At 44.8% G+C, this 20,134-nt stretch overlaps 1 protein-coding gene across 1 annotated transcript in view; it reads right to left on the bottom strand.

Annotated features, from left to right (window-relative positions):
• Window positions 1–20,134, bottom strand: part of CFAP61 (cilia and flagella associated protein 61) — a 251,944-nt gene that overhangs the window by 93,564 nt on the left and 138,246 nt on the right. Inside the window, exon 18 of the mRNA XM_055543290.1 lies at window positions 10,346–10,473. Coding sequence (XP_055399265.1) covers window positions 10,346–10,473 — 128 coding nt within the window. The remainder of the gene's footprint in view (window positions 1–10,345; window positions 10,474–20,134) is intronic.

The following is a 20,134-nucleotide window of genomic DNA, read 5'->3' as shown; positions in this document are numbered from 1 at the left end:
TTGCTATCATCTGTTGGATCAAAGAAAAAGCAAGAGAGTTCCAGAAAAATATCTACTTCTGCTTTACTGACTATGCCAATGCCTTTGACTTTGTGGATCACAACAAACTGCAGAAAATTCTGAAGGAGATGGGAATACCAGACCACATGACCTGCCTCCAGAGAAATCTGTATGCAGATTGAGAAGCAACAGTTAGAACTGGACATGGAACAACAGACTGGTTCCAAATAAGGAAAGGAGTACGTCAAGGCTGTATTTTGTCACCCTGATTATTTAACTTATATGCAGAGTACACCATGAGAAATGCTGGGCTGGATGAAACACAAGCTGGAATCAAGATTGATGGGAGAAATATCAGTAACCTCGGATATGCAAATGATGTCACACTTATGGCAGAAAGCGAAGAACTAAAGAGCCACTTGATAAAAGTGAATGAGGAGTGAGGAAAAGTTGGCTTAAAACTCAACATTCAGAAAACTAAGATCATGGCATCTGGTCCCATCCCTTCATGGCAAATAGATGGGAAAACAATGGAAACAGTGAGAGACTTTATTTTGGGGGGCTCCAAAATCACTGCAGATGGTGACTGCAGCCATGAAATTAAAAGATGCTTGCTCCTTGGAAGAAAAGTTATGACCAACCTAGATGGCATATTAAAAAGCAGAGACATTACTTTGCCACAAAGGTCTGTCTAGTCAAAGCTATGGTTTTTCCAGTAGTCATGTATGGATGTGAGAGCTGGACTATGAAGAAAGCTGAGTGCTGAAGAATTGATGCTTTTGAACTGTGGTGTTGGAGAAGACTCTTGAGAGTCCCTAGGACTGCAAGGAGATCCAACCAGTCCATCCTAAAGGAAATAAGTCCTGAATATTCATTGGAAGGACTGATGCTGAAACTGAAACTCCAATATTTTGGCCACCTGATGCAAAGAACTGACTCACTGGAAAACATCCTGATGCTGGGAAAGACAGACTGAAGGCAGTAAGAGAATGAGGATGAGACGGTTGGATGGCATCACTGACTCAATGGATATGAGTTTGAGTAAACTCTGGGAGTTGGTGATGGACAGGGAAGCCTGGTGTGCTTCTTGGGGGTCGCAAAGTCCATGGGGTTGCAAATAGTCAGACACAACTGAGTGATGGAACAGAACTGAAAAATGCCATACATTTATCCTTTGAGCACGTGCAAGGTGTAAATACCAAGATGGCACCTGTAAAAGGCAAACTGGAAACCCTTCACACACGAGAGGTAGCAAAGCACAAGACAGAATCAGAATCATCCCTCAAGACTGGAAAAAACAAGCATTGTGGGAATTCAATAGCAAATGAGAGGTGCCTTCCCTGGTGGTCAAGTGGCTAAGAATCCGCCTGCCAATGTAGGAGACACAGGTTCAGTCCCTACTCTGGGAGGATTCCACATGCCACGGAGAAACTAAAGCTGTGGGCCACAAATACTGAATCCCATGCACCCTAGATAGAGCAGGTGCTCTGCAACAAGAAGCCACCACAGTGAGAAGCCCATGTACCGCAACAAAGAGTAACCCCCATTCGCTGCAACTAGAGAAAGACCATGCAGCAACAAAGACCCAGCGCAGCCAAAAATAAAATAAAAAGAAATAAATAAAAAGACCTGGATAGTTTTTAAAAAGCAGGTGAGATCACTTCCGGGTGGGGAGGGTGAGGAGGGTGCTATGCTTTGGGCACATACTGGAGGTTAGGAAAGCTTTATTGACACAGTCAGGGCAGGTTTCCTCATGCTCGGCAGGTATCTTCTTGGGCCTTCATTCTTCATGGCGAATAGTCGAAGCATGAAGCTTTGTGAAATGCTTTCTACTGGGTCCAATTCAACACGCAAATACTATGAACCAGGGGCAATGGCTTCAGCTATGCAATGTTTAATGATATGTTAATAATTATGCCTGGTAAGCCCCAAAGTAACAATGTGACTTAGAAGTTATATGATTTGTTGAGAATCAGAAAATGTGGTTTGGAAGACACAGCCCATAAAAACAGCTCCATTACAATGAGCAATCAGAGGGGGGAAAATAGGTTTCCTTATGGGTAAGACTGCCAAGTTTGAGAAAAAGTCTCCATAAATGGTGATTAAACCTGGCTGTGTGTCAAAATTACCTGGAGAGTCTTAAAAATACACATTCCTTGGGTGCACTGGATTGTTACCACAGGAACAGGGTCTCAGGAAGTTGTCTTTTTGTAACTACCACCTAGTCACCCTTACCCAGAAAAGTAGCTTTGATTTTAGAATTGTAGAGTTTGGAATTTTCACAAACTGTTGCTTATACAAAAAGTTGTTGTTGTTTTAGTCACTAAGTGATGTCTGACTCTTTTGCTACCCCATGAACTGTAGCTCACCGGGCTCCTCTGTCCATGGGATTTCCCAGGCAAGAGTACTGGAGTGGGTTGCCATTTCCTTCTCCAGGGGATCTTCCCGACCCAGGAAGCTTCTTGCCCACTTTGTTCCCACTGAGGTTTCTGGAGGAGCAGAACGCCTGGGTTCTCTCTAGAGCCTCCAGGATGCCTGGGGACAGAGGTGGCAGATCAGGACAGCCTCCTGACACGGTTTTCTCTTCTTGCCTCTCTTCCCTCTGCCTTTGTCTAGACCCGCCCACTTTGTTAAAGGGCTGCTGCTGCTGCTGCTGCTAAGTCGCTTCAGTCGTGTCTGACTCTGTGCGACCCTGTAAACGGCAGCCCACCAGGCTCCCCCGTCCCTGGGATTCTCCAGGCAAGAACACTGGAGTGGGTTGCTATTTCCTTCTCCAATGCATGAAAGTGAAAACTGAAAGTGAAGTCGCTCCCTCGTGTCCGACTCCTAGTGACCCCATGGACTGCAGCCCACCAGGCTCCCCCATCCTTGGGATTCTCCAGGCAAGAGTACTGGAGTAGGGTGCCATCACCTTCTCCATCGTTAAAGGGCAATGGTGTAAATATTAAGAAAAGAGAATATAGACTTCCCTGGTGGTCCAGTGGCTAAGACTCCACACTCCCAGTGCAGGGGGCTGGGTTCCACCCTTGGTCAGGGAACTAGATCCTGCCCACCACAACTAAGGCTGGGCGCAGCCAAATAAGTATTTTTAAAAACCAAAAGAAGGAGACCAAACAAAAGAAACCAGGTTAGGAGGGGACCCCCCCCTCACACACACACATTTCCTGTAAGTGATCCTCCTGCCTCAGTGCTTTCCTGCCTTCTCTGCCCAGGGTCTCCCCCTGACCATGGCAGCTTGAAGGACAGGATGGAAGCATAGCCCAAGAGTGACCAGATGGACAAGAACTGGTGGGTAAATACTTGCTTTCTTGAGCACAGAGGGACAGCTTCCAGCTGTGACCCCGCAGGTCCTGGCAGCACTGAGCCTCAGTGTCTACAATGACCCAAAGGCACCTGATCTAGGGGATTTGCTGGCTTTCCTGCCTGTCCCATCTCACCTGCTTACTCAGGTAGTTCTCAGAGATCACCTCCAAATAAACTGCTGCTGCTGCTGCTAAGTCACTTCAGTCGTGTCCGACTCTGTGCGATCCCATAGACAGCAGCCCACCAGGCTTCCCCATCCCTGGGATTCTCCAGGCAAGAACACTGGAGTGGGTTGCCATTTCCTTCTCCAATGCATGAAAGTGAAAAGTGAAAGTGAAGTTGCTCAGTCGTGTCCAACTCTGTGCGACCCCATGGACTGCCGCCTACCAGGCTCCTCCGTCCATGGGATTTTCCAGGCAAGAGTACTGGAGTGGGGTGCCATTGCCTTCTCCCCAAATAAACTACTGGCACCAAATTCTTTGTTTTCAGCGCTTGCAAGAATGCAAACCAAGATAGGGGCCAATGTCATCATTTGAAAACGAGCTGATTGGAGGGGCTGGAGGCTGAGCAGGTGACTGTCACTGGTCCACATGTGTGGTTTATATTTCATGCCATCATGGAGAAAGTGCTTCCTATTTAACATCTTTTACCCCAGGGGCTCAGAGAACCCACAAAACACGGCAGTTAGCTGATCCCCAAAAAGGCCTGACATTGCTCAGAGAGGCTGCTTTCCTTTTGTTCTGGGAGCCTCTAAAGTGAGCCACTGGAGATGAGAAAAGATCTCCTGAAGAGAGCAGGAAGGAATGCTGTCAGTAAACGAAGATACTTTCATTTAACCTTAGTCACAGGCCACCTCAGAGATACTGTGGATTTGGTTCCAGACCCACAATAAAGCCAATATCCCAATAAAGTGAGTCACCTGTTTTTTTGGTTTTTTTTTTTTTTTGGTTTCCCAGTGCACACAAAAGTTATGTTTGCAAAACACTATAGTCTATTCAGTGCACAATAACATGATGTCTACAAAAACAACATACTAACTAAAAAATACGTTTTTCCTATAAAATGGTAACCATCATCTGACAATGCAGGGCTTCCACAAACCTTCAATTTGTAAAAAAAAAATGCAGTATCTGCAAAATGCAGGAAAACCCAGGGATGCCTGTGCGCTTCAATACTAGGATCAGGTTAGGAAAGCTGATGGTGACGAGGACGGCTCTGGATCAGTCTTTTCTGGATGCGGGATGCCAGCTCCTTCTGCCTGGGGAGGCACTGTCCCTGCCCCTCACCTTCCATCTCCCCAGGCCATCAGAGGGGCCTCTGTACCAGCCCTCCTCCCCCCACCACCACACCCCCACCACAGGCCCCATCGTGATGCCAACGCAACAAGATGTGATATGTGACCTGCCCCAGGGATCTCTTGCCTGCTCCACAGCAGGTGCCACGGCCCGGCTGCCACCTCACATTTCCGGGGTACCCAGAGGGTGATCGGAGCCAGCACAGGGCCCTCAATCCCTGGGGCAGAGGCCAGCAGCACACAACAGGACAGCCAGCAACCTGTTCACTGGGGTTCAGCTCCGAGATCAGCACGTAAGCACTACTTAATGAATCACCTAATTAGTGACAGGCCACACTGAAGGCCTCAGCTGTCCTCAGACAAAGGTGGAGATAAGAAGCCTCATTAAGTTGTGAGCGCTTGGCTGCAGCCGCCAGATCCACAGTTACGCTGGGCGCGGCATGGTCCTGTGCCACCTGATAGCGCGTGTTCCGGTCACCTGGCACAACCGCAGCTTCACAAACGTGCCCTGTAGTTCCAGGCTGTTCTTAGTTACCTTGACATGCCCATGGGGATGTGGGATCAAGGCTCGATGAAAACCAGAAATTTCACCCTGGGGTGAGATGACACGGTGGGAATTTTGACACCTCTTCTTGGGGGCAGGAGTGGAAGACGAGGCAGTGGGGGGCCTGGCGTCCACTGGAGCTCCCCGAGAACCAAAGGGCATCTTCCTCCAACCACCCAGAGTTGTGGGGACACCACCCGGGGCTGCTTTCAGTCACTGTCATCTCAGGGTTCATTCATGCGTTTCTCTAGGGCCATTAGAGGCTCCTCGAGAGATTCTTTACATCAGAATTGAATTAGGAAAGATTTTAAAGTAATGGATTAAAAGGAGCTGCTCCATAATTGGGAGTAAATAATATAATACACAAGGCATAGAGACACATGAGCTGAAACAGAATCAAACAGTAACTGCTTCAGCTCAGTGGCTTGATGACAAAGACAGAAGGAAGAAGCTGTTGTGTACAATTCTGGAAGATAAAATGTCTATCTAGGATACTGACGGTGGTGGGGCCTGAGGCTCTGCGTTTCTAATAAGCTCCCAGGTGATGCTTATCTCGCTGGAATACAGTCCAAACTTTCGAGTAAAAAGAACATAAGACATAAAACGAGTTCATGGACCCGGTTCTTATCCCACCCCCTGTTTTTGGTAGAGCATGTCCATAATTCTTTTTTAAAACTGATTTTGGAGTACCGTTGTGGAAAGCCCAACATTGTGAAAGCATTGCATTTGGAGAGTTCTGCAGGAACAAGGAGCTGGTAAAAATATGACTGGCTATGAGGAAAGAGGTCCCTTGCTTTTTGGAAAGAGCTTTCTGACTTTCTTGCAAAGCTCTCCTTTAGGACACGGCATCTCCCTGACAGGTGATGGAAGCTCCCCTCTGGACCTGGCTCTTGATCTGAGAACGGGGACTTAGACTAAACTCTGACAGAGTTGGTGGAGCTCCTGGTGTGACAGCAGCTCAGGGCTGGCAGGACTGGGGGTCCCCTGCCATGTCCCTCCCTTAGCAGGGGAACTGATGGCTGAGGCCAAGAGCTTTCTGCCAAAAACAAGTGTTTGGGGTTTTAAGCAGAAGGACCAGGAAGGATAAGACCAAACAACTACGCTGTCTAAGACAACACCTTTCTGTCCCAACGGGCCAGGCAGCCAAACAAACACCACCTATCAATCATGAAAACTACAATTTTAATATAGCTCATGTCCATCACCTGAATGTCTTGGGCACGATGAAAAACACAGAAAAGAGTCTTAAAAGTTCCCTTTTCCCTCTACTTTACTGCCCTCTATTCCACAGATGAGTGGGGGTTTTCTACTCTATGCCCCCCACCTCAAGAAAGCTCCCTGGCATGCTTGCTGTCCTCCCCCTGCCCAGCCCCTGGTCCCCACCATGGGGGCACACGTCCCGGCAAGGTGGGTGATGGGGAAGGAGGCCAGGATGTGCCCTCCAGGTGGGGCCTGGGGGTCTGAACACGTTCCCTCCTCTGCCCCTTGCAGAGTTGCTTGGGCACAGTGCCCTCAGAAGACAGATGCACAAGACCTGGGTGTGGGGGATGGGGGGCCAGTTAGCTGAGCCTCCCCTCCACCCTGAGTCACCCTCCCCTTTCCCCTTTGTATCAGCCAGCCAGGGCTGGCTCAGGAGGGTTGACAGAGACCATAGAAAGTCTAAGGCCACTCAACTCAGCACCAGAGGATTCACCAGAACCAGGAGGACATGGACACACACGGCGGGTGGTGTGTGTCTCTAGAAATGCCTGCCAGTCATGTCACCGGGCACTGGAAGGCCCAGGAGGCCTTGCCCTCATGAGGACAAGAAGTCACCGAGCAATCCACTAGCCTGATGACCAGACAGGAAGGGTGTCCTCTGAGCAGGCGTGCCTGTGGGTGGGTAGCAGCTGAGGACCAGACAATGTTGTACTAAAATCCAAAACCCCAAACATCCCCTCAACACTCCCTCCCCACGTGGAGCTCACACCCAGGTGTCTGTGTTAGTTGGTGAAAGTAAAAGTGGCTCAGCTGTGTCTGACTCTTTGTGATCTTCTTTGCGATTCTCCAGGCCAGAATACTGGAGTGGGTAGCCTTTCCCTTCTCCAGGGGATCTTCCCAACCCAGGGATAGAACCCAGGTTTCCCACATTGCAGGTGGATTCTTTACCAGCTGAACCACCAGAGAAGCCCAAGAATACTGAAGTGGGTAGCCTATCCCTTCTCCAGTGGAGCTTCCCGACCCAGGAATCGAACTGGGGTCTCCTAGTTGCAGGCAAGCTATGAGGGAAGCCCCCTGATGCGTTAGTTGGTGACTGTGGACAAATCACATCAACATCCTAGTAGCGTCATGGCACTTGGGGAAAGAAGAACATGACAAGGCCAAGAACTTCTGCAAGGGCTGCTTTTGGTATCTGAAGAGGAGATCCAAGGTGCTTTGCAGTTTTTCTGCATGTAAACAATGAAAGAACAAAGAGTTGTGTTTGCTTTGTCACCAGATGACAGGGTGACCAGATTTTCTGGAAAAAGACGTTGTTGTACTGGGCTTCAGATGGATTTTCTGGCAACTACGGGGCCCCACCTGGGTTTAATAACACAGAGCAGGAGCACAGGAGGGCGACTCCTAAATCTTGCCTCCAAAATGTGGATTTAATCCTCACTGGAGGTCAGTGCTTGGTGAAAACTGTGTTTCTTCCATTTCATTCCAACTCGAATCATTTATAAAATCCATTTCAAATGGCAGTTAAACTGTTAAGTAAAATCTACAGCAGGTTACTATGGTGATTGCTGATTTGAAATAATTAGAGAACATAATGAGAGAACTATTTCCTCTCTTCGGGATTAGATATCCGTAAACTGATACTGGTCTATTTTTAGTGGACGTAATCTGTGCAACGATGATAGAGAACCATGAGTGCTTTAAAATGCTTTAAAAAGGTCTGTCTGATTGAGGAATTTAATCAACCAAGTACTTATATCAAAATTTATACCTGTCTTTATTAAATCTAAGTTGATTCCATAAAAAGAAAATTATATGTGTATATATCAATGTAATCATTTTAAACAAGACATAATGACTGGATATATAGCTAAATTAAAATTTAAGATCTGTTTATGATAACTTCTTCTCTACTATAATTTCACAACTCCACCCAGATCATTCATCATTCAAAAATGGCTGCACACAACTGCTGTTCAGAATCTTAGGTGAGGAGTCCTGTCAGAACAGGGAAGGCCTCAGACTACAGAATGGCACAGGCAGCGAAAAGGAAGTTTCCTGAGTGCATCTCATGATTCCTTTCTTGCAATGCAAGAAGACTGCAGTAAGCTGACCACAGTATTTAAAGCCTGTGAACTTTGTTCTAATTTCAATAAAGACAGGAGACCTATGGGACTTCCCTGGCTGTCCAGCGGCTAAGACTCCATGCTCCCAATGCAGGGGGCCCGGGTTCAATCCCTGCTCAGAGAACTAGATCCTGCATGCTGCATCTTACACTTGGCATGAGTGTTGCAACGAAGATGGAAGATTCTGCGTGCCGTGACCAAGACTCAGCACTACCAAATATATATATATATATATGTGTGTGTGTGTGTATATATAATTTTTTTTTTTAAATTAGGACTTTGCTGGTGGTACAGTGGATCTGAATCTGCCTGCCAACGCAGATGACATGGGGTCAATCCCTGGTCCAGGAAGATTCCACGTGCCTCAGAGCAACTAAACCCGCACGCCACAACCACTGAACTGGCACCAGAGCCTGTGCTCTTCAGAAGAGAAGCCCGCACACCACAGCAAAAAGTAGCCCCCGCTCGCCACAACTAGAGAAAGCCCATGCCCAGCAAGGGTGACCCAGCGCAACCAAAAATTAATCAATTAAAAAAATTAAAGACAGGTGACTTAAATCTGGTTAACTAAGGGTGTGTTCTGAATAACTGAGCAAACTGGCTCAGAAGTGAAAAAATCTTCCATTAAATGTGAGGTCAGATGAGTAAACTAATCACCTGGGGTTAGCTCATCCCCCTGTCCACCAGGAACAAATACCTTCTAGGGTCCTTTCCTCTGCCCCTTTCCTTGTTTAGCCCTCACCACTCAGCTAGTGGGGATACCTTTCCCCCTTTGCCCGCTCCCCTCTTAGCACCTACAGTTTTGAATGGTAGCCAAAGTTTTCTCATGTGATCCTGAGCAAAAGATGTGGGGAAAGAAATATTCTCTAACTTAGGAGTCTGCATTTCCTCCAAACCAGGGTCTTTGAAAACACGTGGAGACTTTTTATAAAAGTAACCTGGATCTGAGAGAAGCCAGGCACACACTGGCAGTTCCGTGCCGGTGGTGGAGATACCAGGCCACAAACACAAGTTCTTGGACAATAACCCGGGGCTCTTCCTATTAAAGAGGGACTTTAACAGGAAGTCCCTGTTAAAGGAAGAAATTTGCTGAGCAAATAGAAAGCTAGTGGGGGGAGCTGAGAAGCCTCAGGAATCACCTATCAGAACAATGGGCAGAAATTACGCATTGCTTCAAGGATAATAGAAAACAGCTCAAACAGATGCATGAACCTCAACTGTCCTGGGATAATGTACTCTGCCCCCTAGCACCCAAAATGCAGGGGTCGAAAAAAAACGTCCTGGCCTGCCTGCCACCTCTGAAGCATGTTCTTGATGCATAAAGTCAAAACTGGTCCATCCCCACACCTGCTTGATCACATAGAACATCTGTTAAAACACAAGTTCCCAGGGCCCTCCATGGGAACTTTCTCCTTCCGTATGTCTACAAGGTCTGGGAATCTACATCTCCAACAAATGCTCTAGGTGATTCTTAGAATTCAGCCAAAAAGCGAGCACTAGTACAGAACCGGGCTGAAAAACACCTTGAAAGGGTCAGAGTGACACATACTAGGCACTGTGGGCCACATGGTCCCTGTCACGGCTACTCAAAGCTGCACTGTAGTAACAAAATAGAGACAAAGCATAAATAGATGAGCATTACTGTGTTCCTGTAAAGCTTTATTTTCAAAAGCAGGTGGACCTGCTTTGACCTGAGAGGCTAGAGTTTGCCAACCTCTGATCTAGAATATTCCTCTGATTCATGTTTTTATTAATCTACATAGGCAAGGTATGTGAGGTGTCAAAAAAAAATCAGGTCTGTCTTTTCAAGGGACCCTCTCAGGTGTGGGAAGAGAAAGGCCCCTTTAAAAACAAACTGATAAATAAAGTAAAACCACTTACCAAAATACCAGCGTTTCTAGGAAGGAAATTCCAACGTTGGATGCGCCAACAACAACAATCTTGGCATTGACAGTTATTTTAGGTTCCAACGATAGTTTTCTGTTTGTATGGTTCAAGGCATAACTCAACTGGAAAAAAGCACAAAGAGAAAAATGGACTTGAGGAAAACATAGATGAGTCTGCGTCCCTAAATTGGCAATTAGTTAACCAGAATATTACCAGCACATCAAACTGAAAAATGCCCCTGCACAGCCCTAAGGAGATTTACAGGAAGGAATGTCAAATAAATGAATGTAAGAATATGGGAATATACCTAATACTGGTGCACATCAAAATGCTTAATCTAGATGACTTTTTGTCTTATTATTAACAGATGTTTCATAGAGGACTGAGACCATCTATGACTAAAGATGATAAAGTGAATAAACCCACAGGAAGACAGGCAAGCTGCTCCCTGAGAAACTGTAGTTTCATCAAAGGCCTCAATCTTCCCTTCTGTCCAGGGTTTTCCTGAAACTGTGAATGACTGGATTACAGTAGCTGGGTTCTTGATGAAAAGTATTCAGTTCAGTTCAGGTCATCTCAGTTGCTCAGTTGTGTCCGACTCTTTGCGACCCCATGAATCGCAGCACGCCAGGCCTCCCTGTTCATCACCAACTCCCGGAGTTCACTCAGACTCACATCCATCGAGAGAGTGATGCCATCCAGCCATCTCATCCTCTGTCATCCCTTTCTCCTTTTGCCTCCAATCCCTCCCAGCATCAGAGTCTTTTCCAATGAGTCAACTCTTTGCATGAGGTGGCCAAAGTACTGGAGTTTCAGCTTTAGCATCATTCCTTCCAAAGAAATCCCAGGGCTGATCTCCTTCAGAATGGACTGGTTGGATCTCCTTGCAGTTCAAGGGACTCTCAAGAGTCTTCTCCAGCACCACAGTTCAAAAGCATCAATTCTTCGGTGCTCAGCTTTCTTCACAGTCCAACTCTCACATCCATTCATGACCACTGGAAAAACCATAGCCTTGACTAGACGGACCTTTGTTGGCAAAGTAATGTCTCTGCTTTTGAATATGCTATCTAGGTTGGTCATAACTTTCTTTCCAAGGAGTAAGCGTCTTAATTTCATGGCTGCAGTCACCATCTGCAGTGATGATCTTCGTTTTCTGAATGTTGAGCTTTAAGCCAATTTTTTCACTCTCCTCTTTCACTTTCATCAAGAGGCTTTTTAGTTCCTCTTCACTACCTGCCATAAGGGTGGTAACATCTGCATATCTGAGGTTATTGATACTTCTCCCGGCAATCTTGATTCCAGCTTGTGCTTCTTCCAGCCCAGTGTTTCTCATGATGTACTCTTCATATAAGGTAAATAAGCAGGGTGACAATATACAGCCTTGACGTACTCCTTTTCCTATTTGGAACCAGTCTGTTGTTCCATGTCCAGTTTTAACTGTTGCTTCCTGACCTGCATATAGGTTTCTCAAGAGGCAGGTCAGGTAGTCTGGTATTCCCATCTCTTTCAGAATTTTCCACAGTTTATTGTGATCCACACAGTCAAAGGCTTTGGCATAGTAAACAGGGTAGAAATATATGTTTTTATGGAATTCTCTTGCTTTTTCAATGATCCAGAGGATGTTGGCAATTTGATCTCTGGTTCCTCTGCCTTTTCTAAAACCAGCTTGAACATCTGGAAGTTCATGGTTCACATATTGCTAAAGCCTGGCTTGGAGAATTTTGAGCATTACTTGACTAGCGTGTGAGATGAGTGCAATTGTGTGGTAGTTTGAGCATTCTTTGGCATTGCCTTTCTTTGGGACTGGAATGAAAACTGACATTTTCCAGTCCTGTGGCCACTGCTGAGTTTTCCAAATGTGCTGGCATATTGAGTGCAGCACTTTCACAGCATCATCTTTCAAGATTTGAAATAGCTCAACTGGAATTCCATCACCTCCACTAGCTTTGTTCGTAGTGATGCTTTCTAAGGCCCACTTGACTTCACATTCCAGGATGTCTGGCTCTAGGTCAGTGATCACACCATCGTGATTATCTGGGTCGTGAAGATCTTTCTTGTACAGTTCTTCTGTGTATTCTTGCCACGTCTTCTTAATATCTTCTGCTTCTGTTAGGTCCATACCATTTCTGTCCTTTATCGAACCCATCTTTGCATGAAATGTTCCCTTGGTATCTCTAATTTTCTTGAAGAGATCTCTAGTCTTTCCCATTCTGTTGTTTTCCTCTATTTTTTTGCATTGATCGCTGAGGAAGGCTTTCTTAACTCTTCTTGTTATTCTTTGGAACTCTGCACTCAGATGCTTATATCTTTCCTTTTCTCCTTTGCTTTTCACTTCTCTTCTTTTCACAGCTATTTGTAAGGCCTCCTCAGACAGCCATTTTGCTTTTTTTGTATTTCTTTTCCATGGGGATGGTCTTGATCCCTGTCTCCTGTACAATGTCACGAACCTCCGTCCATAGTTCATCAGGCACTCTATCAGATCTAGTCCCCTAAATCTATTTCTCACTTCCACTGTATAATCATAAGGGATTTGATTTAGGTCATACCTGAACAGTCTAGTGGTTTTCCCTGCTGCTGCTGCTGCTAAGTCGCTTCAGTTGTGTCCAACTCTGTGCGACCCCATAGACGGCAGCCCACCAGGCTCCCCTGTCTCTGGGATTCTCCAGGCAAGAGTACTGAAGTGGGGTGCCATCCTCTACTTTCTTCAATTTAAGTCTGAATTTGGCAATAAGGAGTTCATGATCTGAGCCACAGTCAGCTCCTGGTCTTGTTTTTGTTGACTGTATAGAGCTTCTCCATCAATCTGATTTTGGTGTTGACCATCTGGTGATGTCCATGTGTAGAGTCTTCTCTTGTGTTGTTGGAAGAGGGTGTTTGCTATGACCAGTGCGTTCTCTTGGCAAAACTATTAGCCTTTGCCCTGCTTCATTCCGTACTCCAAGGCCAAATTTGCCTGTTACTCCAGGTGTTTCTTGACTCCTACTTTTGCATTCCAGTCCCCTATAATGAAAAGGACATCTTTTTTGGGTGTTAGCTCTAAAAGGTCTTGTAGGTCTTCATAGAACCGTTCAACTTCAGCTTCTTCAGCGTTACTGGTTGGGGCATAAACTTGGATTACTGTGATATTGAATGATTTGTCTTGGAATCAAACAGAGATCATTCTGTCATTTTTGAGATTGCATCCAAGTACTGCATTTCAGACTCTTTTGTCGACCATGATGGCTACTCCATTTCTTCTAAGGAATTCCTGCCCACAGTAGTAGATATAATGGTCATCTGAGTTAAATTCACCCATTCCAGTCCATTTTAGTTTGCTGATTCCTAGAATGTTGATGTTCACTCTTGCCATCTCATTTGACCACTTCCAATTTGCCTTGATTCATGGACCTGACATTCCAGGTTCCTATGCAATATTGCTCTTTACAGCATCGGACCTTGCTTCTATCACCAGTCACATCCACAGCTGGGTATTCTTTTTGCTTTGGCTCCATCCCTTCATCCTTTCTGGAGTTATTTCTCCACTGATCTCCAGTAGCATATTGGGCACCTACTGACCTGGGGAGTTCCTCTTTCAGTATCCTACCTTTTTGCCTTTTCATACTGTTCATGGGGTTTCAAGGCAAGAATCCTGAAGTGGTTTGCCATTCCCTTCTCCAGTGGACCACATTCTGTCAGCCCTCTCCACCATGACCCGCCCATCTTGGGTGGCCCCACAGGCATGGCTTAGTTTCACTGAGTTAGACAAGGCTGTGGTCCTAGTGTGAGTAGATTGACTTGTTTTCTGTGATTATAGTTTCAGTGTGTCTGGCCTCTGATGCCCTCTTGAAAAGTGGGGCAGTTTATGAAAGTTAATGAAAAAATATTAACTCTATTCAAGTCTGCATCCCTCATAGCATCTGGAGCACAGTAGGTGTTCAGTGATATTTACAGAATGACAAACGTGTTGAATGACTAAAGCATATTAGATAATAAGGCTTGTTCAGTCTTTCAAATAACTTAGGGTCAGGGAGGACTCTTAGAAGCACAGAGAGTAACAGATGATTGTTTTAATGCACATGTTTGAGAAAATGACCTGGATTGATTTGTTTGGTTCACTTTCCTGCAGAAGCTTCAGTGGGAGCATGAAATGTACAAGGGAAGGTTTTACTAGAAAGAAGTGATGGGGTACTCTTGAAAGAATGTCAAACTAGAAAGAGCAGAAGACTTTGCTTCCAGTTTTTAATTCATAAATTCAACTAACATTTTAATCTGATGCTTCCTGTGTGTCCGGACAATAACAGGGTTTGCAGCTGACTTCTCATCAGAAGCAATGGAGGCCAAGAGTCGGTGGAGTGATGTCCACACCAAAGCATGTCTCTTGTTCAAGTTCTTATTACATTAGCATTAACTCATCCTCTAGGTTAGAGACCTTCAAATCTAGTAGACCAAACCAGTTTTTAATTTTCCCAAAATCCTGAGACACCACGAGTTGGAAGTTTAACAGTGAAGCCCTATGCAAAGTTAAGCTCCCACTTACTTTTTAGTGCCTAAGGCAGCATGGGGGTGTGGGTTTCATGCTTTGCAATTCACCCAGGAACATGTGTGATCTAGAGGATAAATCCCCTCTCTCCAGCTCAAGCTAGCCCAGCAACTCGAGGTAGGAAAATGTCTTGAGAAAAATAAAGTATTAACAGAAATCCAAAACAATGTTCCAAGATTTTAGACTCTCCCCATAATTAACATTGATGGTGTCTCCCAGCATCTATTTCACTCTCTCCCACATCTAATGAGGCGCACCATGGATTATGGGAAAAGACAATCCACTCCCATCTGGTTGATACAAACCAGGTTGTATAATCCCACCCTCCTTGCTCAACAATGACCCAGAATAGACATGTGACCTCTGCTGGCATAATCAGAGTGAAGTTCAGGACTTCTGTGTGATAATTTAGGAAGGAAAGCCTCTTGCCTTCCAGATGGCCTGGGGTATGTAAAGCCTGAAACAGCACAGTCATCATGCCACCAACAGGGAAACGATTCTGGGATGAAGCTCCAAGTGAATAACCAAGAAATAGAACAAGAATTCCTTTCAAATCCTACCTGAGCCCCATGCTATCTTTGGGCTCTTCAGTTACAGGAGCAATAAGTATTAGTCAGCTATTGCCAAACAGTGTTACATAACAAACTGCCCCAAAGTGCAGTGGTTTAAAACACTGCCATCTATTTTGACATCAGGAAGAAGGTTGATGTCAGTGGGATTCATCAGGGTTTGGCTTCACTCTGCAGTTTTCAGTTTGGCCTCACATGGCTTTCCTTTTTTAATTTATCTATTATTGAGGTAGAGTTAATGTAAAATATAAGTTTCAGGTGTACAACTGAGTGAATCATGATTTTTAAAGGTTGCACTCCATTTATAGTTATTATAAAATATTGGCTATATTCCCTGTGCTGTACAATATATTCTCATAGCTTATTTTACTTTTTTTTTTTACTAAAATTCTTATTTCGTATTGGATTATAGCCAATTAATAATGTTTTGATAATTTCAGGTGGACAGCAAAGAGACTCAGCCACACATATATATGTGTCCATTCTCCTACCTAGCTTATCTTTTTTGGTGACAGACAGCTGGGTCTGTCCTTCTCATGGCAACACGAAAGTGCAAGAAGGGTGAGTGAAAATAAGAAATACCTTTGCAATCCCATGGACTGTAGCCCATCAGGCTCCTCTGTCCATGGAATTTTTCAGGCAAGAATACTGGAGTGGGTTACCATTTCTTCCTCTAGGGCATCTTCTCAACCCAAGGACTGAACCCGCATTTTCTGTTTCTTCTGCATTGCAGGCAAATTCTTCACCTGCTGAACCATCAAGGATGCCCACTTATTTCTCAATAAGGTATTAAAAAAATATTGTGCATGGCCAAAGCAAGCCACAAGGCTGAACCCAACACCCAAGAGATGGGGAAGCAGACTCCCCTGGAGTGGGAAGAATGTCAAACTCACACACAAGGGTGCAGCCCAGGGAAGGAGGAAGTGCTGGGGAGAAAGATGCAACCCGTCCTGTTTCCTTGATGGTTAGGCCAGTTTGTTTCTTTTACACGCAACTAAAAACCTCCTAACAGAGAAGGCAATGGCACCCCACTCCAGTACTCTTGCCTGGAAAATCCCATGGACGGAGGAGCCTGGTAGGCGGCAGTCCATGGGGTCGCACAGAGTTGGACACGACTGAGCGACTTCATTTTCACTTTTCACTTTCATGCATTGGAGAAGGAAATGGCAACCCACTCCAGTGTTCTTACCTGGAGAATCCCAGGGACAGGGGAGCCTGGTGGGCTGCCATCTCTGGGGTCGCACAGAGTTGGACACGACTGAAGCGACTTAGCAGCAGCAGCAGCAAAAACCTCCTAAACTAGATAGACTTTCTGAATGACAATAATGAATATACCATTTAGGTGAAAGAGTATCTAGTTAACCCTGGTACATCTGGCTGCCAAAGTGGACTGTGTTCTGATTAACTTGCAGGACAAGCCTTGGCAGCAGCAGATTGGGTCTGGTAGTTAGAGGGAAGAAAACAGAAAGCATAGCCCGTGGTATGATGGCATCTAATCGAAGATCCAATTAACAGACTTAAGATTCAAGCATCTTCACAGAGGTCAGAACCCAAGATTCCTTCCATAGGAGGTGTGTTCAGACATTCCCCTCTGCTGTCAGGAAGTGTACGCGGACACTGCAACACGGGCAGTCATGAAATTCCCTGGTAAAGAATGATACCTCATTTATGAAACAGCTCCTGAATCAAAGATACAAAGGCGTCCGGGGAACAGAGCAGAATGGCTTTTGTTTCCCTCACAATAGCTTTAACACCAACAGCTGCCAGGCCTCAGAAATCACCTTTCTAACCGCTGAATACACACAGTGGCCTCGGGTGTCAGCAGTTAGCATCAGTACCCACAAGGGTGGGTGTCTCGGGAGAGCAATCAGGCCTCACAATGGTTCTCGGGAAACCCAATTTTGTGCCCAGGCTTTAATTAAAAACATATTCATCATTGGGTATGAAGAAGTAACCTGAAGAAGCCACATTTTCCTTTTGTTAGGATAGGCGATTTTTAAATGCCTTGAAAAATAAAACATTCTTTCCAGCCTGGAAATGTCTTTCAGTGACAACTGCAAATGAAGACGGCTTTCAAAGGGTTTGTTTTGCCATAAGCTGGGAGCTCGAGGCATTTTTGGAAGAAAGCACAATGTGTCCTTCCTTTATGTTCCTTCAAACTACAGATTTTCACAGCACAGAAAAACAGGTATGGAAGACCCTCTGAGCCAAGCCAGGCTTTCCTTTTCTTGGTCTGAACATCTACTAAAGATGCGCTGTGCCCTGGGGATCCTGGTTTAGATGCTTGTTTCTGTTTTTTATTTCCTTAATAGCAAAGTAAAAATACAAGCTCTATCTATTGACTCATACCTTATAGACAGAAATTAAATGTATTTTGGAATAGTAAGTTATCAAAGATGAAACAAAGGAGTGTCTATAAGCCGTCCCACTATGTACTGTACCAGTCATTATATGGGTGAGAGGTCAGATTCTTACCTCCATGTTCTTTTGAGACATCTATGATTCTATTTTCCTAATGGCATTCAATGAGCATTTTTAGACAAAGGGATGATTTTAAATAGAGAGATGAATAGGTGCCCCAGCAAGATGGGCTTCCCTGATAGCTCGGTGGGTAAAGAATCCGCCTTCAATGCAGGAGACCCGGGTTCGATTCCTGGGTTGGGAAGATCTGCTGGAGAAGGGATAGGCTACCCACTCCAGTATTCTTGGGCTTCCCTTGTGACTCAGGTGGTAAAGAATCCACCTGCAATGTGGGAGGACCTGGCTTCAACCCCTGCATTGGGAAGATTCCCTAGAGAAGGGGAAAGGTTACCTACTCCAGTATTCTGGCCTGGAGAATTCCATGGACTATACAATCCATGGGGTCACAAAGACTTGGGCATGACTGAGCGAGTTTCACTTTCAGCAAGAAGGAATAAACCATACAGCATGTATAAGCTGACCTTTTAAGGCTAAAAGACAAGTCCCTTAAAATAGATTAGGACTCTCGTAATGAGTTTAAAACACAAGCCTTAAGCTCCATCCCTGAGAAGGGAGAAGAAAGAATGGATAATATGGGAAATTCTCTCGGTCTGGAAATTCTAGAGCTGGGGTGAGGTGGGGAGGGGAGAGAGTATGAAGCTTTCTGAGAGAAGTGATGATAAAGGTCATGTGGTGGGCTGTTGAGATGAGAAAATAGGGAATAGAAATGAGCATGTGCTTAAATTTTAAGCTATTTATCTGCAATCGCCTACAAACTTCTGAATCAGAACACCTTGTACAAGTGAGAGCGTGACTCATGGAGGGCTTTCGTCCTTCTATTAATTCATCTGGTTGGTCTGCCGCCCTAGATTATTTGCTTCCTGGAGTCAGAAGCTACATCTTTGTTTTCTGAGGCCTTGTTCAGTTTTAGTTTAGCTTTTGTTTTATCTGAACAATTCCTGCCACACATTTTTGGACATTTGATCAATGATGAAAAGGACGGATAGGCTGATTTTTCATGAGCCCTTCTTAAAGGGTGTTGATATAATTTCCACTGATTCAAAATATTTCCTTTGGTGTTTTCCAGCTGCTTAAATGGCCAAACCAATGATTTAGATATAATTAGAGCTTTGCTATTGTTGTTGTTTAGTCACTAAATCGTGTCTGATTCTTTTGTGACCCCATGGACAGTATGTAGCCTGCCAGGCTTCTCTGTCCATGGGATTTCCCAGGCAAGAACACTGGAGTGCGTTGCCATTTCCTTCTCCAGGGAATCTTCTGGACCCAGAGGTTGAATTCACATCTCCTGCACTGGCAGGCAGATTCTTTACCACTGAGCCACCAGGGATGCCCCATAATAAGAGCTACTCAGGATAAAAGTTTGTCTGTTTAGTAAAAATGATACTGATATACAAGCTCAAGTGCGTTTATGCCATGATTCACATACATTTGTCAAGAGATCTTAAAGACATGGTTTTGAGTTGTATGCATATGCATTAACTGTTCTGTGTGTTCAAAAAAACTAGTCAAAATATAACTTAGTCTGTTATATACAGATCTGAGTTCTGTGTTTTCATAACTGGTTAAGTTTCTCTTTTGCACTTAGAATGAGTTAGAATCACAACAAAATCATGACTGAAACTCAATTTCAATAACAGATCCAAAATCAGAAGTTAATAAAATTACAAACAGGCCATTAAACTAGAAAGCAGTGACAATAAATACAAATGATCCTATAAAATAAACCCGATTCTTACTAAAATGCAACATGACGACATCTATGGTGAATTTTTTCCAATGACACCATTTCGTTTGGGGGTGACGTTCAAACTCCAGGATCACTGGACTAGGCATCATTAGCCTGGCGGCAAGGTTTGGGCTTGTTTTCTTAACTCTGCTACTGGTTGAAATTCTGAGCCTCTTTTCCTTAAATATCAGTTTCCTCAGGTGTAAAATGGAAGTAAATTACACAAGCCTCTGCCTTCCTCAGCAGGCAAACATGGAAACTATTCATTAAAAAACATCGCCAAATACTTGGAGCTTTTCAGGCAAAGATGTTACACAAGGTAAAATTGCATATCCTCTCTCCAATCTGCAATATGAAAGGCAAATCTTCGAAAACACATTTTAAAAGGGTGAAACAAGGAGCTCCATTTTCAGCTCCACACCCATGTGTATCTATTTTTTCTTACAGAAAGCGTCCAAAGACTTCAAAGGGAGCTCTGTCCAGGCAAG

Source organism: Bubalus kerabau, chromosome 13 (genome assembly GCF_029407905.1).
Source record: "Bubalus kerabau isolate K-KA32 ecotype Philippines breed swamp buffalo chromosome 13, PCC_UOA_SB_1v2, whole genome shotgun sequence".
NCBI lineage: Eukaryota > Metazoa > Chordata > Mammalia > Artiodactyla > Bovidae > Bubalus > Bubalus kerabau.
This window is presented reverse-complemented; position numbering and strand designations above follow the sequence as displayed.